The sequence below is a fragment of the Dermochelys coriacea genome, chromosome 1 (genome assembly GCF_009764565.3).
Source record: "Dermochelys coriacea isolate rDerCor1 chromosome 1, rDerCor1.pri.v4, whole genome shotgun sequence".
Taxonomy (NCBI): domain Eukaryota; kingdom Metazoa; phylum Chordata; order Testudines; family Dermochelyidae; genus Dermochelys; species Dermochelys coriacea.
In genome coordinates this window covers 309,513,682-309,541,244 of record NC_050068.2, presented here as the reverse complement: position 1 = coordinate 309,541,244, position 27,563 = coordinate 309,513,682, and the positions used below count along the sequence as shown (strand labels likewise).

Sequence of the window (27,563 nt, the reverse complement as noted above, 5' to 3'; positions counted from 1 at the left end):
ACCCCCCCTGCTCCTTGTCCCCTGACCACCCCTCTCCTGGGACCCCACCCCCTATCCAACCCCCCCCCCCCGGCTTTCTGTCTCCTGACTGCCCCACCTCCTGAACAGGCCCCACCGGGACTCCCACACCTATCCAATCCTCCAGCTCCCTGTCTCCTGACCGCCCCCCCAGAACCTCCGCCCCATCCAACCACTCCCTGTCCCCTGACTGCTCTCCCCCCGACCTCCTGCCCCTTATCCAAATCTTCCTCCGCCCATTCCCCGCCCCCTTACCAGGCTGCTCAGAGCGGCAGAACTGGCTTATTGGAAAGCCTGGGATATGGGCAGGCGCAAGCCACATTGTGGCTGCAAGGGAGGGTGGACAGGAGGGGAGGGGCAGGGGGCTAGCCTCCCCGGCCGGGATCTCAAGGGCTGGGCAGCCTTGTGCCCCCCTTGGAATTTCTTCATGCCTCCCCGGAGGGAGCGCCCCCCAGTTTGGGAACCAATGATATAAAGCAATAGATTAGATTAGACATGTAGATGTTAAGATCAGTGAAGATTTGGTTATTATATCTCTGAACATGCCAGGCTGAACTCTGGTTCCATATCAGACTCTCCTGTGGGACTAGATTTGATTTCAATCTGAGAACAAAATTATCCCCTTCAACCTGTAGTGTGAGTTTATAGGATATTTTGCTTTGGTTACATATAAGAATTGGAGAAGAGAATTTTGCCATACATTTGCATTGATTATTTTGTTTTTTTAAGGACCCTGTGGACTGAGTTAGTTACTGCCAACTACACAATTTCAGAACAACACTGACAACCTCTCCTTGCTGCGTTGCAAACCTTACTGCTTATTTCTTCACAATACCTTTTTTTTAAATTACCCCCTTTTCTGTCCCAAAATCTAAACATGTGTCAGCTCCCACTTTGATTACTCTAACTTCCTCTGTAGTATGTTGAGAAAAACTGGAGAAAAAGAATCAGGTTTTAAGAGGGGGATATATTGGTGTAAGTCAAGAAGTTTTCTGACACAAATAGAAATGGCAGAGGCTGAACACACAATGCTGAGTTTAATAGAGCCCTATTGCTTACAATCCTGCCTGCTTGAGATAATATAATTTAGCGCTAATGAAATACTCTCTCTGGATTCCCTGTAAGACCTCCCCATTCTTCAATCTATTCAAAACCCCACAAACGAATTTATCTTCCTTGCCTATTGTCAATTCTCTCTTGGAATCTCTCCACTGATTTCCCCTTCCCCACCATATCCAGTTTTAACTTCTAGTGCTCAGCCTTCAAAGACCTGCACAAAGCTATTCTGGCCTACATCTCAGATCTCATATCCTATCACATTCTCCTTTACCACCTTTGCTCCACTAACAATGAAAGCCTCAATGCCCCTTTGTTTCATTTTCCTACTCCCATCTTTGTGTCTTCTTCTATGCTGACCTTCCGTATGGAATGTCCTTCCAACTGCAGTATGCCAGACCCTAAACTTTTCTTCATTCAGATCCCTTCTAAAGGCTCAATGCTTCCATAAGGATCCATATATACATTATATATAATGTATTTGCATACACACACACTTAAAAAAATCTAAACTAAGATCATTCCTTCCTTTGGCTTTAGCCGTGTGTTTTCACTTTATATGTTTGTCTTCTAGACTATATGTTTTTCATTCATAAATCATTTTGACATCTGTATCTTGACCAGAGCTGACCCCACTGTTAGCAATAAGCAAAGAATAAATGAATACATAATCACAATAACCATAATGATCAAAACATTGCCATCAACTCCACAGATGATCTAGCAACAGAAACTCTACTACATCTGCTTTACTGTCCTGATAACTCTGATGCTTCTTACAAAGAAAGATACAATATTGTGGTGAGTAGGATTTCAGTTGACCAAGGTCATGGCATTAGCTTGGAGTTTTCCAATGCATACAAAATATGAAAGGTACTGATGTATAATTTACATTTATAGCCAAAAACCTTTGTAATCCCCCTATTTTATATAATATGGATTGAGAATTCCCAAAGAGTTAGGGGGGCTCATTCTAATCTAAACAGGTTCCATGCTGACTTCAATTCAATTACTTCTGATTTATACCAGTGTAAGTGAGATCATAGTCAAGCCATATACATATATAAAGTGTATATTTTCAAAGAAAAAACAAACAGTACCTGCACAAAACCACACACCATATAGTCCTCAAACAAAGGCAGACTCGGGCGGTCTTCTCGATAGACAGTGATTTTATAGCTGCTCACAACCTCGAAGTCGGATTGCGCGTTATCCGTTACTAGAATAGTGATTTTATTAATTCCCAGGCCAAGGGGGTAGTTAGCAACACTGCAATGGAAAACAAAAACAGAAAGTGATAGGCCCAATGTTAAATCAGTCAAGATTTGAACAGCACTTTCCACTGCAATTTACATGGACCTCAGCTTTTAAGGTTTCTATTAGTAATGTTTATTTCCACGGTTTAATATGAATAATAGTGTAAAGTCTAACTTGCAAAGGAATTTTTTAAAAAAAATCTAGCAATAAAGCAAAAATGTGCCAGAAACCATCTAAAAATGTGATGTTATTTTAGCTTTCAACTTAGAAAGGAGAGAGCTTCAGAGCTGGCAAGTCAGTCAGGCAACAATAACAAGAAAATTGTGAATGACACAACTAGGGACAATAGTTTCTGGCAGTTTCAAATCAGTGACGAAGTGAGGAGAGAAACAAATGAGATTGAAAATTTTAGCTAGCCCTTAAAATTGTGCACTTTCTGAGCATTATGGATTCCTAAATAAACCATTCAACATGATAGACAAGAGCAGTGCTGGAGAGGTTTTTGCTCTGCAGTGAACTGAGAATGGCTGGAACTAATAGAATTTGAACTTGCAATGCTTTTACTTCTTAATACATATTTATATAATGACTTTCGTTTAGAAGGCTCTCAAAGTATTTTGCAAACTCTCATTATATAGCATACACGTCTATTTGTGTATCAATCACTCCATGCGTGCAACTCCTGGGTGTATTGTGGCAGCCAGCCTACATCAAAAATTTTATGTGACATGGTTTTGTGTTAGCTTTTTTTTTTTAACGAGAAGTCAAGAATAACTTCTCTAATAGAAACCACAGGAAGAGTATTGCATGAATAATAGAAGATATTGGCCAGGACACCAGGACAATCCCCATAGTTCTGCAGAAAGGACCATAAGACCCTCAATGATCATAACTGGTCAGGTCCTCTGTTTTATACACCACCAAAGACTGCACCTTCAATAGGTCCCTTTCACCATGGTGGAATACTGGTCCTATAATGACTAAGACAGAAGTGAATCACGGTTCTAGCAGCTCCTGGGTTCACCTTGAAAATCTTCTATTCAGTTACTGATGAGACCCAGTGCTGCTTATCTTATATACAGCTCTGTATAATTTGGGCCCTGAATATTTTACCAACAACCGTGCTCCTCTTCTGCACTCAGACCATTCGTGATGTAAGTAGTTTTATGTAGAAGCTGGAGGGAGATTCTAACAGTTTGGGGGGTTGTTAACTGGAGTTTAATTGTAATGATTGTAATGGGTACATCTTTAATACATCGATAAATAAATACAAATCTAAAGGACTAAATGTCTGGGCATTCAAATCTCCTTTTATAATCTTAATTCCTAATTCCTAGTTCTCTTGGAAATGCAGAGGTGGCTGCCATTGTTTCTGTTTCTCCAATATTAAGAATCAGCTCTGTGCTTACAGGATCATTTTCCCCCATACCTTGGTCCTTTCCTCTCATCAAGGCGCACCTGGCACTGACAGTTAGAGGGTTCTGCTCCAATCTTCACTGTCACCACATCAAATGGGACTTCAGTGTAGTACTCTTTGATCTTTGGATTAAATTTAGGATTCAGGTCCAAAGGTGGGCAAGTGAAAATTTGCCTGATATGAGATAGGGTATCTTTATCTGTTCCAAGAAAGCATCAAAGAAAAAACTGTGAAACATATGGACATTTTAAAATAATAAGTAACTGCTGGCAGGCTGTTAAATGATCAATGGTGAGATTCATTAACTCATAGCCATGCTGAGTCTATTGCTGCAAGGCATTAATGGATTTTGTATTGGCACTTGGGGTAAATTTTCAGACCTGCGCAGGGCTTTTATCATTTTCTGCCCAATGACTTTAGTAGGAGTCACAAAACGAAAAGCTTGACTAAGGCACTGAAAATTTAAGGATTAAGGTCAGAAAATCCTGTCTCCAATGGATTAATTAATATGTACATGAGTTTAATGACAGAAATTCACAACCAATGTAGATATGTACCAGCCTATGTGCAGGGCTTATGTATATGTGTAGTTGCCAGGAAAAAATCAATCTGTTGGAAACACGCTTACTGCTCATAAGAACTGATCACGTGGGTGACATCTAGACTCATGGGATCATTTATACATCAGGGTGAATAATTTATAAAGAATCCTCATTCAACAAACTGCACCTCTTTTTCTGTTTGTGGACAATCCATAAAAATCATGATTTTCTCAAACACACTCATTATTCTGCATTATCTGACAAATGATTTCTGTGAATTATTATTTGCCTGTAGCTCGTCTGTGACAAATTTCTTGCACCTATTTTAATCTGATCTGTTAGAATCAGATTGCTACATTTGCTTTTTCTGAATATTCTCCAATATTCAATTATAACTGGCTGCTTCTGCAAACATTCCATCCAGTAAACTCTTTCCCTCAAATAGCTGAGTGAATCTGGAAGCTTAGTATGTGGCTTAAGAGGGCTTAAATAGTACACAGGGCCCTGTGTGGGCCCTGTCCACGAGGGTGAATTTAACTGGAGAGTAACACAAAAGGGCCATGTTCAGTTCTCAGATTACAATGTTGTAAATAGAGTTAATGCTGTTACTCCAGAGTTACACTGGTTTAACTGAGAGCAGAATTTGGGCCAAATTCCCCAGAGAACAGGTCATATTCAAAATGTACAACATAGAGGGTTGAGGGAAAGTAAGTGTTCAAAAGATATAAGACGCACTCCTGAGTTCCCCAAGAGTCTATATGGCCTATGTAATGCACAGATCATTTCAGGATGTATGCTTATTCCTTGAGAAATCATTAATAGCCTTAAGAATTAAAGCAGCTGGAGGGAGGGGTACCTTTGAAAGAAAAATCTTATGAGAGGGGTGAAATCATGGTGTCAGTCAGCCAGGATAGGAATGTTCTTGGCCTGGAACTGACATCTCCCTGGCTGAGCTCCAAGATTAGACAGGAGCAGAGAGGAGATGAGGCCCATTGGGATGAAAATTCTTCATCCCTATGCAGGATTTGTCTCCCTCTCCCAGAATAACTCTCATAGACAATACAGCCTCAGTTAGACAAAGGGGAAAAGAGCACTAGACGCTGAAAAGGTAGTAGTAATGTTCTAAAGTGTGGGATGCCCAGAGCTCATTTAGATGAGCTCTTCATCCCCTGAGCAACACCCTAAGGCTTTCTTTTGTTTTGGCCTGATACTCAGCTGACTGTACCCCTGAATAAGACAAATGTCCTGACAGCTCTATGTGCACTGTTCTGGGTCTCACATAATTTCACCTGGATATAGCAATAAAGAGGTCCGCCTGTACAATGATATATTTGTAGTTGAATGGAGTTCTGGATGACTAATGGTGGTGAGGGATATGAAGCAAGTGTAAATGCAGGTTGAAAGAAAAAAAACTATTGAGTGTGTCTCTAATTTTATATTTAAGTATTTCATTCTACATCACAAAAGAACCACAAATATTGTATTCCTGAACAGATATTACTTGATCAGGAAGGGTTAAGCACTGAACTAATAACCTGTATGATAGTTGAGCACCCAAAAATTTAAAGTTTAAAAGGCCATTTCATAAGAACAACTGCATGCAAAAGGAGAAACTATAACTGTCCTTGAAAAACTGTCTACTTGACAGTCAGTGGTATACCCAGAAGAAAAACCATAAGGGCTTTGAGATCAATGAATGTCCAAATATTAACATTAGAATGTAAACATAACAATGGCTAACTTTGTGCTTGAGAGTTACTTTGCATAGCTGACTCATTATTGATGGATTCATAAACATTCTGGCTACTTAATAAACCATGTTTCATTATTAAGGGCCTAAAGGCACTCCATTCCCTGAAGAAAGTTGCACAGACACTATAAAAAATGTGTTAAAGCAGTGCCACCTTTTACATAAAGTTCACATGTTCTGTCAGTACAAAGATATAGATCTTGACTTACCATGACTGCAATGCCTTTCTTTAGTCTCATTGGAAAAATGCAATTCTACAGGGCAAACAGAAACAATTAACTGTGTTCTACTCTACACACTGCATGCAACCTCTATTTGCAGAACCCAAAGAAAACAACCCTCTCCCTCCACACATAACTGAATTATACAAATAAAAGGGGACACTTGTATTTATTTCAGTTTGGGCCATATGCTGCCTGCTCTACTCCCACTGGAGTCCACGGAACAACTTTCATGAGTTAGGGAGATAGAATTCAGCCTTTTATGTTTAGTAAATGAGCCACAACCATCTAACTGGAAAGCACAAATGTAAGAAACACATCAGTTCATCTGAACCACAGACATTCCCAGATATTTGGAACAAACAGGAAAAGCATATGGTATATTACAAGTAAACCAGTCTGATGTCCTACCTTTCTGATTTTTCATTACGTTGAAAGGAGTTCTTTGTTTAACACCTTCTTTTTCTGGGAAAGAATTCCTATCAATGCAATAGTAAAGACATTTCTAGATCAATGAGAGGAACACGTTTTAAAAATTCCTGTCTCCCTTGGCGTGGGGCATGGTACTGTAGTTTTCTGAACAGAAAGAGGCACTTCTTGCACTCACATTACCAATACCAGCAATCTTACCTGAAATGAGCATGATGGGAAACTCACAGCCCGTAGTAAACAATTGCCCATAGCAAGAAAAGGAGAAAAGCAGAAATGAATCTCAAGAGTGCAGCTTAATAGGGAGGAAAACTGGAAGGGGAGGGGTATCCAAGAACAAAAGCTTTCAAATTGCTTGTACCTTACTTTTTTACCCATTTGTACAAAAACAATTTCTTTAAGACAAGTAAAGACTTGAGTAACTGGTACATGACTGAATTTAGGTTAGTATGGATTTATACATTGGAATGAAGCAGACAGAAGTAATATTAGACTATATACTTGCTAATCCAAAACCAAATTACATGCCTAAAGCTAGAATTCATACACCTTCTTACTTTATCAAATGAAGTAGCTATCTGCAACTACTCAGGAATAGGTTTCAGAGTAGCAGCCATGTTAGTCTGTATCCGCAAAAAGAAAAGGAGGACTTGTGGCACCTTAGAGACTAACAAATTTATTTGAGCATAAGCTTTCGTGAGCTATAGCTCTCTTCATCGGATGCATTCAGTGGAAAATACAGTGGGGAGATTTATATACACAGAGAACATGAAACAATGGGTGTTACCATACACACTGTAACGAGAGTGATCAGGTAAGGTGAGCTATTACCAGCAGGAGCGCAGGGGCGGAGGGGGGACCTTTTGTAGTGATAATCAAGGTGGGCCATTTCCGGCAGTTGACAAGAACATCTGAGGAACAGCGGGGGGGGGGGGGAAAGGAGGAAGTAAACATGGGGAAATAGTTTTACTTTGTGTAATGACCCATCCACTCCCAGTCTCTATTCAAGCCTAAGTTAATTGTATCCAGTTTGCAAATTAATTCCAATTCAGCAGTCTCACGTTGGAGTCTGTTTTTGAAGTTTTTTTGTTGAAGAATTGCAACTTTTAAGTCTGTAATTGAGTGACCAAAGAGATTGAAGTGTTCTCCGACTGGTTTTTGGATGTTATAATTCTTGACGTCTGATTTGTGTTCATTTATTCTTTTACGTAGAGACTGTCCAGTTTGACCAATGTACATGGCAGAGGGACATTGCTGGTACATGATGGCATATATCACATTGGTAGATGTGCAGGTGAATGACCTCTGATAGTGTGGCTGATGTGATTAGGCCCTATGATGGTGTCCCCTGAATAGATATGTGGACACAGTTGGCAACAGGCTTTGTTGCAAGGATAGGTTCCTGGGTTAGTGGTTCTGTTGTGTGGTTGCTGGTGAGTATTTGCTTCAGATTGGGGGGCTGTCTGTAAGCAAGGACTGGCCTGTCTCCCAAGATCTGTCAGAGCGATGGGTAGTCCTTCAGTAGAGGTTGTAGATCCTTGATGATCCGCTGGAGAGGTTTTAGTTGGGGCTGAAGGTGATGGCAAGTGGCGTTCTGCTATTTTCTTTGTTGGGCCTGTTCTGTAGTAGGTAACTTCTGGGTACTCTTCTGGCTCTGTCAATCTGTTTCTTCACTTCAGCAGGTGGGTACTGTAGTTGTAAGAATGCTTGATAGAGATCTTGTAGATGTTTGTCTCTGTCTGAAGGGTTGGAGCAAATGACATTGTATCTTAGAGCTTGGCTGTAAACAATGGATCATGTGGTGTGGTCTGGATGAAAGCTGGAGGCCTGTAGGTAAGCATAGCGGTCAGTAGGTTTCCAGTATAGAGTGGTGTTTATGTGACCATCGCTTATTAGCACCGTAGTGTCCAGGAAGTTCTTGTCAACTGCTGGAAATGGCCCACCTTGATTATCACTACAAAAGGTTCTTTCCCCTCCCCCCGTTTGTAATAGCTCACCTTACTTGATCACTCTCATTACAGTGTGTATGGTAAGACCCATTGTTTCATGTTCTCTGTGTATATAAATCTCCCCACTGTATTTTCCACTGAATGCATCCGATGAAGAGAGCTGTAGCTCACGAAAGCTTATGCTCAAATAAATTTGTTAGTCTCTAAGGTGCCACAAGTCCTCCTTTTCTTTTTACTCAGGAATATGTCACCAACTCCAAAGTTGTTAATTCAGCAGATTTCCTCTTACAATGCATCAAATCCATTTTTGGACATGACTGGAGGCTGGCAAGGTAGATTTACAATAAGCTCTTCCCTATGCAAACCCTGTATAGACTGACAATGAGAAATGACAGATGAAGAGATTCAAGGGGGGTCCTTTCAGGATTCATATGTTTCCCCCCATAACATTCCCTTTGAAGTCCTCTTGAAGAATTGAATTGCCAGAGAAGCCTATTGTTCATCAGTTTATGATTTTAAAAGACATAAATCCACTTTCTATATGTGTGTGTGTGTGTGGTGGGTGGGGCAAAGATGGTGAAATCTTACTTTGTGGCTAACCCCCACAAATGTTTTAATGAGACTTGCAGAAAGGACCATTAAAATGAATCATTGCCAGTCTGACATCAGAAGTCAAAGAATTTAGGATTATCCCACCGAGATAGGAAAAGTGGCAACTAATTTCCCCACTGCCGGCACTTAGCAGATCTGTGTATGTGTGTTGGGCTTGTGCTCCCCAGAAACTGCCCTATAGCTGTTCATGTTCACAGGCTCCTTCAAAGATAGTGTTCACAGATGTAATGACAGGCATTACAAGTTCACTATTTGTTCATTCTCACCCAGGCTTTGACCATTTCATGGTAGTCCTAGATGAGTTTCTGGAACTCTTCTTGATTTTCCTGTGGAAGAAAGGCAGAGAATTCACTAACTTCACTGGGGATGTTAAAATTGCAAATAATCATATAGATGGAAATGTGGGTGAGTAATGCTGACCAGTAAACTCCTTTGAATAGGGTCTTCATTCTCTGGTTTCATGAGCAGTAAGATACAAAATCTAAATCAAGAGGAAATTTTTCAGGGAGCCTCCCCAACTGTCCATTTATACATCCATAAGGGGTAGCTGGTCATGCAGTTGCCAGTTTGTACAAGAAACCACAGATCTTGCATATTCCGATAAGTGGGAACAATTAAGGAGCCCATTAAAAATTTGGCCCAAATCTATGAAAGTCAGGATAACAGTCCTTTTGACCAAAATTCATCAAGGCTATGACCCTCAGGAAAGCTTAAAGTTTAAACAAAATGCTTAAACAGGTGGCCTTGGGGTGAAGCTTAACTCACATCTTTTCAGTTTTCAAGCATTCATAGCCATTTATATAGTGGGTATGTCTACACTGCCAAAAAAGAAGTGTGTTCCTTACTCGGGTTAGCAAATATGTAGGGGAGCCTGGGGTTGAACTCTAGCTGCTAACCCAAGTTAAAGGCCAAGTTTTCATGTCTTCACTGCTATTTTAATCGTAGTTAAGAACACACCTTTTTCTTTTTTTCTGCCGCATAGACATACCCACAGACAACACAGGTGCTGGACAATCGAGTAAGTGTAACAATGAGGGATAGAGTCAATGGTTGTTCATGGCAACATTTTTTCATGAGAAAATGCCAATTTGTCGCAACTGAAAAATTTCATGGAAACATATTGGCTTCAATTGAATGTTCATTGGGAAGGTTTCTCGGGTTGAGGATGGAATTTCTGATAAGAGAAAGGTTTCAGAGTAGCAGCCGTGTTAGTCTGTATTCGCAAAAAGAAAAGGAGTACTTGTGGCACCTTAGAGACTAACAAATTTATTAGAGCATAAGCTTTCGTGAGCTACAGCTCACTTCATCGGATGCATTACATGAGGGCATTCCCTGGGACATCCCAGTTCACGTCTCTGCCAGATTTGGAGCAAGGATGTGAACTTGGATCTCCCATACCCCAGCTGAGTGCTCTAACCACCTTGCTATCGGCAGGTGCCTCTCTCTGTTTTGACCAGAAATTCCATCCTGGATCTGAGAAGCCTCCCCCACAAAAGTCTGTCAAAACCAAAAGATGGGTCCTGCACATGATTCTGGTGCAGGGACTCAAACCTGGGTCTCCCACATTCTAGGGTGAATGCTTGAAGCCCTGGGCTAGAGTCTCTCTTGCTCGCCCAATGAACATGTATTTATACAAAGTGGAACACTTCTTGCAGGTGGAGATTGAGAGAGTCAGTGAATGACTTTATAACTCATTGAATAGACAGGATGCTCAGCTAGGATGTGAAAGATCCAGGTTCAAAGACCCATGCTCCAAATCAAGGAAAGCAGGGATTTGAACCTGGGTCTCCCAGACCCCAACTGAGTGACCTACAAGTGGGCTATTGGTTATTCTGATGAGAGCCACCACCACCCTTTTTGTGATGAAACAATTTGAAAGAAGTTGGGTTTGTTCCACCTCAGAATGGAACCAAATGTTGAAACTTCAATTTTTTTTTGTGAAACAGAAATCTTTTCTGGCCAGCCCTACTTACCACTTCCAAAACACAAACTTCTATTCAGTGAGCTAACGGAACAGCTCAATTAGATTAGCCATTAGAGGGTACAAATATATGAACAGGCAGGCTGACCTGTGTCATATAATAACAGATAACGGCACATGCACATATATACACCTACAAAAATGTCCAACTTGAAGAAAAAAAGAAGTTAAAGGCCTTGCTCAATGCAAGTGAGTAGTAAAGCCTAGATTAGAACTGAAAGTGTTAAAGGTTGGTATGTCTTGATATGCAAGGCTAAATATTTTGGCAAACTGGCAAGAGATTATTTCTGAATGTGAGCAGCTACATCTTTGAATTGCAGTTCATTAATTAGCTAGCAATAATAGTAATAATAATAATAATAATAATAATCCTTAGCACTTATATAACACTGTACTTTGTCAAAGCACCATGAAAACATTAATTACCCCAGGTGGTAGGGAAGTATTAATCCCCATTTTATAGAGGGGAAATTTGAGACCCAGAAGATAATTGACTTACAGAAAGCAAGTCATGGATGACTTGAATGAATCAGTGGAAGAGTCAGAATTAGAATTTAGGAATCCCTACAGTAGCCCCCTTGTTCAGTGGTTATCCTATGATACCTCTGCAGACAAAATTCCCCAAGTAAGAAGAAATATCTTACTATTTTTGTTTGTACAATATCACTCAGAATTTGTGGAATGAAATAAACAGAAACTGGACCTCTAACTATTTCACAATGTATACAATACATGCAAGTCACCTCCATTACCAGGAGGTGAGCTGTACACTTGCATTCAATGTCATCAACAAGGAGAAAATGAGTATGGACAATAAACATGAATTTCCTCAGCTTTAGAAGAAATACATAGAGTACCAAAATTACAATACCATTATTTTTGTTCTTTCCAGCCAAAAAACTTTGTTAAGATGATGTTAAAATGGAAACTACACATCATCAACTAAGGAAGGTGGTAGGAATCCATACAAGAATATTGTAGTTAGTAATGATCTAGTAAAAAAAAAAAACCACTAGGTCTGTCAATTAATTGGAGTTAACACCTGCAATTAACTGAAAGCAAAATTAATATGTTAATTTTTGATGCATTAATCGCATATCTGTGTGTGGGCAGGAGGCATTGGCGGGGGGTGGGGAGCTGAGGAAGATCCAGCCCACAGCTTCCCAGGTGCCGGGGTAGTGGGGAGGGCAAGAGCCCCACGCCCCAAACCCTGATAGTGGCTGGAGCCCTGAGCCTCAAGGGGGGCTGGAGCCCTGTACCTCATGCCCTGAGGGGGGCTGATGTCCCATACCCTATGCAAGGTTGAAGCTCCGAGCCCTGACCCTATATTGCAAAATATAGAAAACCCCAAAACATTTAAATAATGGTATTTTAATAATGTTTAACAGTGCGATTAAAACTGCGATTAATCACAATTAATTTTTTAATCTCACCATTAATCGTGATTAATTTTTTAAATCACTTGACAGCCCTAAAAGGACCCCAAGCCTTTGATGAATTTTCTAACTGTGACAAACCCTTCTATTTTTTTTTAATAAATCATAATTCACAAAACCTTGTGTATAAGTAACTTTTTTTTCAATTTTGGTTGAAAAAATGTCCTTTTTCCCACTGACAAACAATTGGCTTACATTTTAAAGTCTGTTTCCACATGGGAAAGGCTGAAGACTTATTTTTATTTATTTATTTCAAGTGAAAGTTTAAGACTACAGCGGTCACAATCATAATTTAAGCCCACTGCGGTCAACATGCCATTCTGATATTATTATTTGAAATCTTAATAACGTTAAAAGTTAGAGTTGCGTTTAAAATTAGATTTTCAGAGGAAGGTGTCTCAAGTGGGGCATTCAAAATCTGTGACAACCTAAAATCACTCGTCACCTCTGAATATCTTGGCCCAAGTTTTTATCTCCTGCCTTCTTTCTTGTTTTGGCTTCAAAATTGAAGGTAAGGAGCAGGAGACCTTTTGAACTCTAGTAAACATCCCTATTTTCAGGGTGTAGTAATTCAGAAAATCCACTTCAACTCTACTAGAAAAATTCTACCCCCCCAACCCCAATTTTGCCACCAATAATCCTGTGTATTAGAAGGGGGAGAAAAGGATCCAAAACTGGATTTATCAGGAAATTCAGATCAACCTTAACAAAGGAATACCTCCCAACACACCATCATAAGAAACACTGAGCCAGTGCCTTGGCTGGCGTTAATTGGCATAGCCCCTCTTAAGTCAAAAGCTCCCCTAAAGTCAGTGGAGCTACACTGGTTTCCACCAGCTGAGGATCTGGCGCTAGAAATATTATCTAATACCATCTTACCATCCTGAGAGATTTGGATGCACCTCTTTATTCATGAACTGGAACTGCTCAAGTAAATTGGAAAGAAACCAATGTACTGTCAGGACTGACCCAAGCTTTCCCATTGGGTCTACCATGTGATAAACGTCATGCAGCAAAGTTTGAATCTTGGGTGCAGAAGATGGGAAAAGCTGAAAGAGAGAAAGTTGATATGGGTCAGATTAGTAAAGGTAAAAACACTTTTTCATAGATTTTTCCTTTATATCTCTGACTAAATCACTAAATCAGGGTCTGGTCCTGCAAACCATTACAATAAGTGAAATGCATACTATATATGTAAAATATAACAAGGAAGCTAAGAAAAATTAAAGGAGTACTTGTGGCACCTTAGAGACTAACAAATTTATTAGAGCATAAGCTTTCGTGAGCTACAGCTCACTTCATCGGTTGCATCCGATGAAGTGAGCTGTAGCTCACGAAAGCTTATGCTCTAATAAATTTGTTAGTCTCTAAGGTGCCACAAGTACTCCTTTTCTTTTTGCGAATACAGACTAACATGGCTGCTACTCTGAAACCTAAGAAAAATTAGGAACAGATTACATGTGTTTAATAGAATATCCTAACATTCATATTAAGATATATTCCCAAAGTTATGCTGATTATCATGTCTTGCAAAACCATGCTTACTGGTCCCGAAGCAGAAGCCTTATCCCTCAGTCTTCTGTGTCTTGCTTATTTGACTTTCAAACTGAGATGAACTCTTCCCTGAACCAAAAGACCATGCCATAGACCTTGCCATCACTAAGCAGAACTCCCTTTCTTTCATTACTGAATTTCCTCTTTGTTGCTACCAAATCATTTCCTATACCATCACTCACCTCCATCTGTCCCATGACCTTCCAGGACCTTCAATCCCTTAATGCCCGTGACTTCTCTGATGCTCTGTGTCCCAATACTTGCTACTCTTCCTTCGCCTCCACTAATCAGTTGTTAAGTCCATTAACACCACTCTCTCTATCCTTGACTCCTTTGTCCCTCTTTCCCCCCATATAATTTACCCACCAGTCCCCAGCCCTGTTGCTCATCCCACCTCTCTGGCAGAGATCCAGACATCAGGCAGACTTCCTAGACACAGATTTGTTCTCGAGCCTTCTTTTCTGCCACCTTCCTTGCAGCTCTGCCTCGCCCTTATTGAGTTCCAGGCATATAAACCCCAACTTTTATTAATGGCCACTGACATCTTCCTAAAACCATCTCATTCTCCTACATCCTCCACCCTCTATGCCCAGGATCTCACTGATTTCAAGAAGAAAACTGACAACATCTCTTATGACCTCCCTACTCCTTCCCTACTCTCCTTCTCCTCCTTTTCATCCCCAGCATACTTTTCTACTGTCACTAAAGGGTCTTGTACTTTTTCCAATCCCTCCACCTGCCCCACCTCTACACCAGTGTCATTCCTTCCTCCATCTCACCCTTGACGTCTCACTGTCCTCTGGCTCCTTCTGCTCCAAGTACCAGAATGGTCTGGTTCCTCAAGTCTCAAAAAACTGACCCCTGATACTATTACTTTTGCCAACTACCTCTCCAGCTCCCTCTCTCTTTACCTCTAAAATCATTGAATGACCCATTTACAACCATTCCCTTAATTCCCCCCCCCCAACTCTATTCTAGACCACCCTCTCCCCCCGAATACATACTCAACAAACATTTCCATTCATCTCTTCCTACCCAAATCTCAGCAGCTGTACTCCATGCTCATTCTTCTGGATCTCCCCACTGCCTTTAAAACTGTTGACATTTTATCCCTCCTCGGCTTCCTTGGTACTATTCTCTCTTGGAAGTCTTCCTACCCAGCTGATTGGTCCTTCAGAATCTTTCCTCCTTCCCCACACCTGCTTTGGGGGGATTTCCTCAGGATCTCTCAATGGTACCCTCCTTTTTTCCCCATTACACATTAAGTGCAATATCTGCTCACACAGATGGCTATGCTGATGACTCCTAATCTATCTCCCTCCTTCCAATCCCTCATCTCATGCCTCATTCTGCCTCTTTGACATTTCTTCCCAGGTTTTCCTCATTTCATCTCTCAACCACCTCCTCTCCAGCCTTCCCAATACCCACATCGTCCCCACCTCTCCATATGGAATGTGGGCTCCAAAATGTTTTTCTTACTATGTCATTCAGACCATGTCCCCCCTCTTTAAATCTCTCCACTGACCCCCTCCAATCTTCTCCATTGCATTGAATTTAAACTTCCTGTCCTCACCTTTGAGGTCCTACATAACTCTACAGCTATCTGACCTCATCTTTTAACACATCACCTCTTGCCTATTTCACCACTAATGCCAGCCTCGGGGCCACATTTGTTCATTTTTCTCGTAAGTGTCTTCAAGACTTCTATCAAGCCCTACACATTTCGTACCTAATTGATTCATCAAGCCCTTTCCTTCTCTCATTTGTAAACCTCAGACCATTCACCTTTTCTGTGAGCTCCACAAGAAATGAGTCTGACATTCTCTCTTATCCTATTATCCTCCTTGTTTTTATTTTAGGAAGAATTGGCAGAATCCACAAGACATACGCATGACCAAACTGAGTATCCACATGATGTTACTGCTGTAAACTTCATTCTTTCCCATTCCATCCTCTCTCACTGTTTGCTGCCTCCCTCTGCATCACACCATCACATCATATCTAAAGCATAGGCTCCGATATTGCAGTTACACATGTACTAAACTTTAGGCACGTGATAGCATCCTTCTTAAAAATTAAAAACTTGTAATGTACTACAATTCTGTTCTGTTGTATCGTTATTAAATCAATCATGATTTTATGATGTCTTAAAGAAAAGTACCTGAATTCTGACCATTTTAGCATTTATTTAAATAAGAAATAAGAAAATAAATCCATAATGTTTTCAAAGATTTAAAAAGTAGAAACACTTTCTTCTTAAATAACTTACAGTTGAACTACTATGATATCACATCAAAGGAAATTGCACAATACCAAAAAATACACAATAATAATGTTTACTTTACCAGCTCAAATTGTCCCATACTCTTCAGCTCTTTTATAAAATGAATCATTGAATTTATCTCTTCTAAAGACAGACATTGCTCATATTCCTTCTGGTACTTTTCATCCTGCAAAAGAAAGGACAGCAGTAGCTGGTGCACACTAGGTGTACGTCTACACTGCAAGTGGATGTGCGATTGCAGCTCGTATAGGCATACCCAAGCTAGCTTTGATATAGCTAGTGCAGCTAAAAGTAATAGTGAAGATACAATGGCACAAGCTTCAGTGCAGGATATACAAGTCCACCTGGAAACCTGGGTATGTGTCCCCACCAGGATCATTGCCACCACATCTTTGCTGCTATTTTTAGATGCTCTAACTAGACTAAAGCTAGCATGGGTCTGCCTATATGAGCTGCAATCACATGTCCAATTGCAGTGTAGACATACCCTGGGGATGAGAGAGCTATCAGCTTGCTTGAATCATAGGAGAATAACACTGCTGTCAATCCCAGGAAAGGTGTTTACAATCATATTACTGAATTGATTGAAATACTGTTTCAACCAAAAAATGAGAGACAGTCACCATGGTTTCTGTACAGATCAATCTACATTCCGCTACACATGCTCTGCATGTTACTGAAAAATGAATAGAACAACAAAAGGAAGTTAACAACATGTGTATAGACTTTACAGCCACTTTTGACCACAGAAGCACTGTGGATACTGCTACATCAGCAGGGTGTGACTGAGGACATAGTGCGGTGAGTGGAAGAACTGTACCACCATACATTTAGCTGTGTGAGGGTCAACGGCTGTATTACAGACTGGTTTCCAGTTGAGTCAGGAGTAGGCCAGGGATGAATGAATACTCTCGCCTATGTTATTTAATGTTCTAATAGATGATCTAATGACAAACTGATTGAGGCCAAAGTAGAAGGTGTGAAATTTAAAGATTGGTCTTTAGAGGCTTTCAATTATGCAGATGATCTTGCCTTACTAGGAGAGACTACTGACAAACTACAACTGATGGCTGGAAGAGCTCTGAAAAACTGCAGAATCTATGGGATTTAAGATCAATGGTAATAAAACCAAAACTATGTATGCCTCTTGTAAAATGGAAACAAATGACCTGCTGACACTGCATGTAGATGGCACTGACACTGAATGGGTGAATAGTTTCATTTATCTGGGTAGTTGATTGACAGCAGAAAGTTCTATATCTGAAGTAACATGTCAGATTAATCTTGCATCAATGGCATTTCAGCATCTTTAAAGGCCTTTAGGTGGTGGGATGTCTGTGTGACAACTAAGAAAGGGGTGTCCAGTGCAGAAGTGATGAGAACTTTTTATATGGAGCAGAAACATGGCCATTAAAAACAACTGAGGAGAGGAAAGAACAGTTTTCAGCATCAAAACTTATGGCATATTCTTAATATCTGTTGATTAGGTTTGATTTGGGCACAAATAAGGAAATACTTAGACAATCCCAGCAAATTGCAGTCTTGCACCAGTTGAGAACAAGACGACTGCAAGGATGGGGTAATGACCAGCATAGAGACGAAGGTATGCTTTTGTAGGTATAAAAAGCTACAGTCAAAGGAAGCTGAGCATGCAGCCAACCACGAATCAGGTTGAAAGATACAATTTTGAGGAATTTAAGAAGTCTAAATCTTCCCATACTGACTCTTGCTGAAAGAAGCAGACTTGCAAGGGATCATTCAACATGGTAGTCCACACTACACACCACCATCACTACAACTATATCATAGCCATGTGAATCTGCTGCTGCATACCATAGGTGGAGTTCAATTTGCTTTGGCTATTTTTAGCTGGTACATAGTCCCTTGGGTACCATACCCAGCTGGTGAAAGTTAGAGCAGCCCCCTAGCTGCACTAACCTGAGTCAGGGCTGAGGCAAAGTATTGGGGAGACCAAACAAGCTTCCTGATAGCTCTTCCTTCTTCCAAGTCTGCTGTGTTCAGTGTTAGTTTGGCATAAGAGAGAATTTGGTGAGAGATAACTAGCACAAAGGGGTGTGTGAAGTATTTGCAGAGAAATATGATGTGCTGAAATGTGACCATTTTGCATTTTATAGATAATTTGAAATTAGTTCACAACTAATAGTATTCACAAACATTTCACAAAAACTGCATACTTTGGTCCCATTATTAAGCTAAACTGGTTTTACTTGAAAACACCACAGAATTTCACAATATGGCAGCTTTGAAAATGTGAAGTCTTGAGGGTTGGAAAATGAAAAAAAAAAAGAAAGAAAATTCCATGCAAGGTGTCACATATGTTTTTCACAGTTTCATACAACTCTGACTAGCCCCAAAAAGTTCTGATTGAACAAATATTTCATTTTGTAGTTTAGAAAAAAGCCCTCACAAAGAAAAGGTTATCATTTAGAATTAAATATTTTCAATTAATTTGTAATAAGAAAAATGTTTACGAAATCCACTCGTACCTTAATCACAGCTAATTTGTAAATGTTCTGTAAAGCCTCAAGGACACTGGAAGCTGAAGACTTATTAGACAAGAGAAACTTGAATGTATCCTCAAGCAGGAATTCTTTTACAGTTTGGTCCTCAAAATTCAAGTCATCATCAACTTGAAAGTCAAAGTGTTCATGCACCTTGAAAAAAATGAATTAACGTAGTTTTTATATCAAATCCAGTGTTCCCCGATATATCTAAGATGGATTTATTTATTTATTCAGAGGAATCACAAAAGGTATGAATAAAAAAAGGAATTAAATGCACACAGATGTAAACAAATAAAGTAGTAGTATTTTATTTAGGTATATTACTTCTGATACAATAATCAGAATTGTAACACAGCAAATACTGACAGGTTTCAGAGTAGCAGCCGTGTTAGTCTGTATCCGTAAAAAGAAAAGGAGGACTTGTGGCACCTTAGAGACTAACACATTTATTAGAGCATAAGCTCTCGTGAGCTACATCCGATGAAGTGAGCTGTAGCTCACGAAAGCTTATACTCTAATAAATGTGTTAGTCTCTAAGGTGCCACAAGTCCTCCTTTTCTTTTTACAGCAAATACTGTACTTCATTTTCTGTAACAATTACACATCATAGTGTTTGCTGACCTCTAGTGCACTGAGAAGAGCATAGCACTGTCATATAAAAATTAATGTGTGTTTTTGCAGCCTATTTTAAAAATAATGTCCAGCCTTTTAATATATAACAAAAAATTAAAGAGTGAAGATTGCTAAATGACTACATGTTATACACAAAACTCAAGTTCTTAATGCTTAATAATGAGCATAACTTGAATACTTAAGGACATACATTTTACATTAGACATAATAAACAATCACATCATTTCTATCAATCAAAGAAATTCATTTTACAACCCTAACACAATTGCAACTCACATCTATCATGGTTTATATATAACATTCTTGTTTTCTTTACTTCTGTATCCAAATGTGTTTAAGAAATACTGTACTAATATCTGTTAATATTTAGTAGCTGACAGTAGATCTCTTTTAGAAGTACTTGTAATTGCTTTTTTTAGAATAATGTTGTTACACATATTTTCATAGGAAAGCATTTATCACTAGTGATTTACTAGAATATGATATAAAATATGTATTTATTTTAACTTCCATTTGATGCTGATCAAGATGTGTCTATAGCATGTAGAGAGAACTTCTGTTTTCAAAAGGGTTTTGATTTGAGGATTACTGATGAAAGTACTGTATTTATTTGGGATCCAACTTGAGGTTATTAAGTTGTGATGAAATATGCATTTCTTTATACTTGGTAAGAACAATGTCTTCATATTTATTTTGTGGACAGTGCAAGGTTTACTATATCTACTCATTTCTTTGCATTTTGTAGATGATGTAATAGGAAACTACACAGATTTCGCTTAGCAACCTAAATTGATTTTTTTTAATCAAGATTTATTTTTTAAATTTTGCTTCTGGAATGTCCCTAGGTATTTTTCAAGTATATTTTTCCTTTTTTTTCTTTTGTGCAGACAAAAGAAGACACGGCTTTTTTAAATTCCCTGAAGCAGAGCAAAACAGCTGGAAAGCTGTCCTAAAGGGACAGCTGAGAATTCATCTGCGGAGGGGGAATAGTAGGTGGTACAAAGCTGGCATAATGGGCTCTCTACCACATTCCTCTTCCTCATGGTGTAGAGGGTATGTCGGGGTGGTCTGGGGAGCGGAAGTCAGCATGATGGAGTTCAGAGTATGTTGTGCTCCATAGATCTTTGTATGCGTAATGGCCTCTAGGGAAGTAGTACAAGCTAGCACAATTTAGGGCAGCATTTAGACGTGCACTGGGAGATATTTCAGTCAGTCCCAAGACCTCAGCCTCCTCCAGTCACCTATGCCAAGCTGGTCTCTAGCACAGCTCAAGACTGAGCCCCATTCCATAGCCAGTACCTGCTCCACTAGGCCACAATGCTTCCTAGCCAGGTTGTTTACAGATATTGTTGAAATCTTAGTGCTGTAGACGTCAATATTATTCCATAGTCCCTTAACAACTCTTCCAGTCCCAAGACTCCACTTACTAATGTATTCACACATCTATTTATACGTTTGTGCATAGTTGCTTAGTGGTTTGGGGGCAATCATCAATGACAATTCTCTACTGTACTTTTCTTTTTAGTCTATGCTCTTTTGAGAAGGGCCAGTTCCTTCCTTTGGGTTTGGAAAGCTCCTAACACAAGGGGAAACAATTAAAATACTGAAAATAAATCCCCTGATCATCCATCTGATCACTTACTTGTTTTAAAAAATGTGATTGGCACTTGCTTACCTCAAGAACTACTGGATATGTGGAGGTGTTGAACCCAATATCAAAGGTTAACATTTGAAAACATAGATTGCATCTGAAATTAAACATGACAAGAATATGGCATGTGAAAACTGTAAGTAAAAGAGAAAAAGTCAATAAAGTTACACGCAGATAGGTTTAGATCCTCAGCTGGTGAAAATCAGCACAGTTTCATGGACTTAAATGGAGTGATACTATTTACACCAGCTGAGATGCTGGCCTATCGACTTCAAGCCATTATGTTGTTTTTCACTGTTGTTTCTTTTAACAGGCCCAGTAAAATAGGTTATGTGTTAAAAATATTGTAACAAATCCATGGCCACCTAGGACTGGACAGTGAAAGAGAGGACAGAACCCTGTTCCTCTAGCAATGGAGAGCCTCCATGACTATAAGCAATGTAGTACTTCTGATACATAGATTCTGATACATCCAGTAGAGAGGAGTTATACACACACATACACACACTGGCCAGTTTTTAACTTTATTTTAAAGATATAGTTAAACAGTCTTGCCCACCACTCATTCCCTAATCAATTTAGCAGTAGCTGCGCTGAGAAATCTAATCCATTGTTGCTGCTTCAGAAGCCCATTATTTTACTCTGAGACCTAATTCACTACCAGATGCACCAAGCACAGACAGGGGATGGAATGGGGATTTCTAATGTTATGGGGTCTTTTTAATCTAGGCATTCCTCTGTTAATGTTAGTGCATTCTGTGGTACATGAGGGTTTTGGGATGTGTTGGAGGAGGGGAACGATATAGGGGGAGGAAGTGCCTGCTGGAGGGTTTGGGGTTCTGCAACTGGGTGGATGACATTTTGGGGAAAACAGATGTTACATAAGAGTGAGTAATAGGAAAACTCATGAGTTTCATTGTGACCCCAATGGTCTTTGCTGCAATTGCGTGGTGGGATTTTGGATTCATACGCGCCTGGAACTACATGAAAACTTGGATGTTCCATAAAACAGCCAACGCATCAATTTGGTTTGGTGAAACTATGTGAACCAAAACTAGCTGGTTTTGCACAACTCTTAAAATAACTCTATATTTATATTCACAGTCTCTCTCTTACACACACACAATATATTTTATAAAGTTTTGTTCCTAGTACTTTAGGACAAATAACGAGCGTTATTGCTGCTAAACAACTAGGTCCTCAAGTAGCTGTATAAAACATGTATATTTACTATAAAAAAGTGAAGTATCTGGTCCATTTAAAACTAAAAAATCCAGTAGGAATGACTGCAATGACCTAATCGTCCTATAAAAAAGTGATGCAGTATTATTAAGGCATACTTCATGAGGTGTAATACTTAGGACAGTATTCTAAAACTGTGCTAATATTTAGATCAGCTGCAATTCCCTGCTCCAGCCCTGGTTATAGCTGCCAGGGGCTGCTCTAATTTGCACCAGTCAGCTACAGTGCCCTAAAGGCCATATACCAAATGGAGACAGCTGAGGTACAACAAGCTTTGGCAACTCACTCTTCCATCTCTCAACACCCTCTATGCTAGGGGCTCAAAGTACGGGAGCACAGGAGGCAGCTATGCCAGCTCCACATCCATTGGGAACTCCCCCATTTGTGGGAGGTTTCTGCTCGCTTTGTACTGCCTGAGGAATACAAGAGCAGCAGAACAGGACACAAATCTGACCCAAGGTATTGACTGTAACTCCTTGACCTTTTCTGAAATAATATGTTTGGCCCTCAAGTTGAGAAGATCGGATGTCCCTGCTGCTGAAAATCTCTATTCACCAACCACATTATTTCACTCTAATACCAAGTATGAAATACCAGTTTCTTTGTAACAGCAGAATCTGTGTACTCAACTATTTTCCATAAAGAACGTGACAATAACTTACCATTTATTTATTGGTAGCTTCTTACCTATTGAAGGTCTTTGGTCCCACATCAGGTGATTCACTGAATGCCTCAGCTACCAGTAAGAGTTTACTTATTGTTTCTTTCATATTATCAAAGGCTTGCTGAGGGGAACTGGATTTGAAGAATGTCTCAAAAAATCTTTGTAGCTGTGAAAGATGTTACACAAATTCTTAAACACTTATCCTACTATACTTTTAAGGACCGTACATTAACAGGCTTGCAGATGTCAAAATTGCATAAGAATGCCAGTTTTATTTTCTACCAGGTCCCACATTAAATGAAGAATGAAATTAAATGTTCTCTCAATATTCTAGCAGAGAAGTTATTTGCATTTATAAAGAAGCAAATCTGAAATAAACTGTGCATTAATTGGTACCAGAAGGCACTGCATTTAGACACAGAAGTCCCACAGCCTAAATTCACTTTCATAAAACATTTTGCTATTAACATATTACATGAAATGGAAACTTCTCATGCTTAGTTCTGCTGCAGTAGAAAAACTTGACAGCATCAACTTATTCAAAGTCAAATCCTTTCTTCTTTGTAACATATTGGGCCAAATGCTGATGTCCTTCCCCTTTGGCTATGAGCTCTGAGCCTGAGTAAAAAGTTTTATGCAGAGGATGGAAGAGCAGTCAGGGTGAAAGCAATCCTCCCCCCACCCCCACCCCATCATGTGGCCAGCCACATCATTACTAATACAACAATCCATGTAATAGTGATGGGGCTCCTTCACATGCCTTACATGAGGAGTTTAGCCCCATGGATCCCCATATTGGCATATCCACTGGCCTGTACACCACCACCCCCTCAACTTACTCCCACCAAATCCAAATCCAAATCCACCTTTCCCACCACAGCAGGAAGAGGGCTAATGGAGCAGAACACAGGAAGAGCACAATTTTCACACATAGTGGGACCAAGATAATTCTTGCTGATTTTAGGGGTGTTTGGGCTTACTGTGGAAGGAGCTGCATTTGGCCCATAGTTACAGTGCAGTGATATTATAATTACTTTTGCTTCAGGGTAAGTCATGAAAAAATGAATGAATTGGCTAAACCAACAATAACATGCTTTTTCTTATTCCTCTTTGGTGTTAGATTAAACAAACCAACCAACCAACCAACCTCCAGTTATGTTAAATAAGCGTTGTGTGGGCTCAGTGACACAAATTATTTCATTCTACTGTACTTCTCAAAAACACACACAGGGTTTTGAATAATCAATTAAAGGCTGAAAGGCAGACTACATATGATTTAATCAAATACTTCCCATTTGCAATCTTCATGCATGCATGCTCATGCATAGATCAGAAGTGTGGCACAACTAGGGCTTTAGCTGGTTTACATTTAATTATTCCCTTGAGCTAGCTTCTGTTCCTGGATATTCTTTACGAATGAATTTGTGGGGACAGATTCTGGGGCTGGCTATGGTCCCTTTGTGCCACCAAAGCAACCCAAAGGCCCAGAAAGTTGCTGTAGCTGAGGATTTGCATGACATGGGGTAGAATTGTCCTAGACATCTCTACACTGCCCTCTTCTATCCCCAACCCAAGTTTAGGGGCCACATCAGGGGGGTGTTGAGGAGACGATGTGGCCAGAGAGTTCTGTACTCTGGAGATCACTGGCTGGCATAACTGGGGTTCGTTGCAGCCAGTACAAATTATAGCAGCCCTGCTGGAATCTCAGTACAGGAGGATCTTTGGGACCCTCCACTTGACACATCAGCAGTGTGAAGGGGCCAGCCCTACAATGGAGAAGGCCTGATTGATTAGGCAGCAGGCTGAGAAGGGAGCTGAACCCTCTGTCTCCAGAGCCCTGCTTCGCTAGATGACTGGAAGGAAATGCCACCCCTGACTTCTTACTTCCAGCCCACCTCCCAGTGGAGGAACAAAACTGCTACAGAGCAAGAGATCAGCCCTGCTCAAGCAAGGACAGCAAGGCCACCTGATTGGCTCTGGGAGAAGGTTACAGGGCATGGACAGATATCATGCACTGCTGCTGCTGGAGGGGAAAAAACCTAATCACTGCCAGACCCCAGTACTGGGAGATTGACCCAGACAGCAAATCAGGTGCACAGACATAGCCAAGCGGGGAGAGCAGTCCAGACCCAGCAAAAGCAGCCCTGACTTGCCTGGTGACCATGGGGACAGATTCCTTGAGAGGCAGCCGAGCCTGGGACTTCCCACTGCGAGCTCACAGTACAGCACTAGAGGCAGGAGGTACTCTGTTCTAGAATGGAGCCTGGAGGGCCATTTGGACTAGTTGTTAAGTTAGGGCTATTTAAGTGTCAAGGACTCATATTACGTTTTGTGTTATACGTGTGACTTCTCATAGCAGCTCTTTGCTAGTCCCTTTTACTAATTGTGGCTGTGTCCTTCCTGGCTAGGTGGCAGATAAAGTCATTGGTATTGAACATGGGTGCAGCATTTACTTCGAGTTAAATTCCTGCCTCTTCAGAGGTTGTGGGAAGAAACCAAGAGCTTGGGATTCGGTGAGGGGCAAGTGGGGTTTTCTACCGTACCGAGCATGGCATTAGCAAATATAAAGCCTGTCAAGGGCAAGATACATTTGTTCAATGTGCTAGTACAGGCACCTTCGTAGGCAACTGGTTTGGAATGTGGTATCAAAACAGAAATAAGAAAAGGTACAGAACAGGTTAACAACCAATACGGACTGGTGGGTTGGATCTTAGGTGACGTAGAATGTGCTTTCTAACTTGTAAGCAACTCTGCAATAAATGTATGTTGTGTGGGAGGACGTATGTTGAAGAACACCTTTTGTGTAAGGAGAACATGCTGTGAGATAAGAATTGCTTCCTGAAGAGAGGACATATTTGTCTCCTTTTCATATTGTTCGCTACATTTTTAACCAATAATGGGCTGGAATATGGAGACAGCTTGGCAAACCAGAGTGTCAGGGTCACAGTGCTCCACTGTGCAGTGATCCCATTGTAGTTTCACGGCTAAGGGGATATGCATAGCTGCAGAGTCTTTATTATGTGACAGGTTTTTTTTTAAATGTCTGAGTGTTTTATTTTAGTGAAGAATAAATTCTTCTTAATAGGATACTTTTATTTCAGCATAAGCCTTTCTATCTGTAGTTAGCATTCCTGCATTCATTCCTTTTATTTTGCACCACATGGAAAATAGCTATGCTTAATTATATTTCTTTGCCAAGTCCACACAATCTGTGTATTTATGTTCACACACACACACACACACACACCCCTCTTTGATTATGCATTTGAAGAAACAAGGATAACAAATGCATCTCCCAATATACAGACTGGATCTGTGCAAAAAGGCCAAAGAAACCTATTCCACAATAATTCTATGCCAAGCACTGTGCACTGACACACATAGATCTATCTACACGTGGTCTTCTACCTACAGTGGTTGATGAATCATTGTCAGTAGAAAAAGTTGTAACATGTAATGGGAGAAAAATGTACCCATAATCAAAAACACTGGTTCCAGAATACATCACAGAGAAAAAAGTGCAGTAATTTATCATTAGTTTATAGTGCTAGCTGTTGGATATGCCTATTTATTCTCACCCAGATTTATTATTATGTGATGACATTTCCCTATACCTTTGACACAGAACTTGATGAAGTTGGAAACCAAGACATTATTCAACTATTTTGTATAGTAAATTTCCAATTTGTGCGTATTTTTTCTTACATAAACTAGTTTTAAAGGAAGTCTGTTAATAGATTAAGCCACAAATTTATCCCACCTAAAGTTTGTTTTAATTAATTTAAGTGGAAAATGTTCTCTAAGTATCATTTTATTTTAAACTACCCACTTATTTCAGTGGTTACTGGTAATCCCTGAGAATGTTGTTTTCTAAATTTCTGCTGGTGGGGAGGAAGTGAAAAAAGGCCTCTAACAACCTTTCCTCTAATGATCTCTACTGTTAAGGCCAAGTCCAAAGCCCAGTGAAGCAAATAATAAGACTTCCACTGACTTTAATGTACTTTGAGTGGGGACTGGAATAACTATGGCCTCCTAACCATGGTCCTGGGCTTTTGGAAATCATGAGGTGGAACAGCAATGGTGACCCACCAACAGGATTTCTCATGGATCCTTTTGTTGCTGGGGGAACACTGGGGCCTTCCCAAAATACCATGTTATTGGAGAATAATGGAGGCAGACTTTCAAGGATTCTGTTTCTGGAAGGGGAAATATAATTCCCAATAATAAGCAACAGCTTCTCTCTAGGATTTGCGGTGGCCTGGACTTCCACCATTAAAGATATGCCTCCTGGAAGTTTGTAAGAGAGAAAAAGAGCATGAAGAAGTGAGTTAGGAGGGTCAGA

At 40.1% G+C, this 27,563-nt stretch overlaps 1 protein-coding gene across 2 annotated transcripts in view; it reads right to left on the bottom strand.

Annotated features, from left to right (window-relative positions):
- The window catches only part of CPED1 (cadherin like and PC-esterase domain containing 1), a 221,472-nt gene that overhangs the window by 111,318 nt on the left and 82,591 nt on the right, over window positions 1–27,563 (bottom strand). Inside the window, exons 8-17 of one of the 2 annotated variants that reach the window (XM_043495675.1) lie at window positions 23,245–23,387; window positions 21,340–21,424; window positions 19,014–19,181; window positions 16,568–16,672; window positions 13,548–13,717; window positions 9,518–9,577; window positions 6,673–6,740; window positions 6,250–6,294; window positions 3,761–3,947; window positions 2,175–2,343 (exon numbers count right to left, since the gene is read on the bottom strand). In XM_043495675.1, the coding sequence (XP_043351610.1) occupies window positions 2,175–2,343; window positions 3,761–3,947; window positions 6,250–6,294; window positions 6,673–6,740; window positions 9,518–9,577; window positions 13,548–13,717; window positions 16,568–16,672; window positions 19,014–19,181; window positions 21,340–21,424; window positions 23,245–23,387 (1,200 nt within the window). The remainder of the gene's footprint in view (window positions 1–2,174; window positions 2,344–3,760; window positions 3,948–6,249; window positions 6,295–6,672; window positions 6,741–9,517; window positions 9,578–13,547; window positions 13,718–16,567; window positions 16,673–19,013; window positions 19,182–21,339; window positions 21,425–23,244; window positions 23,388–27,563) is intronic. The other variant, XM_038387589.2, reaches the window with a different exon arrangement.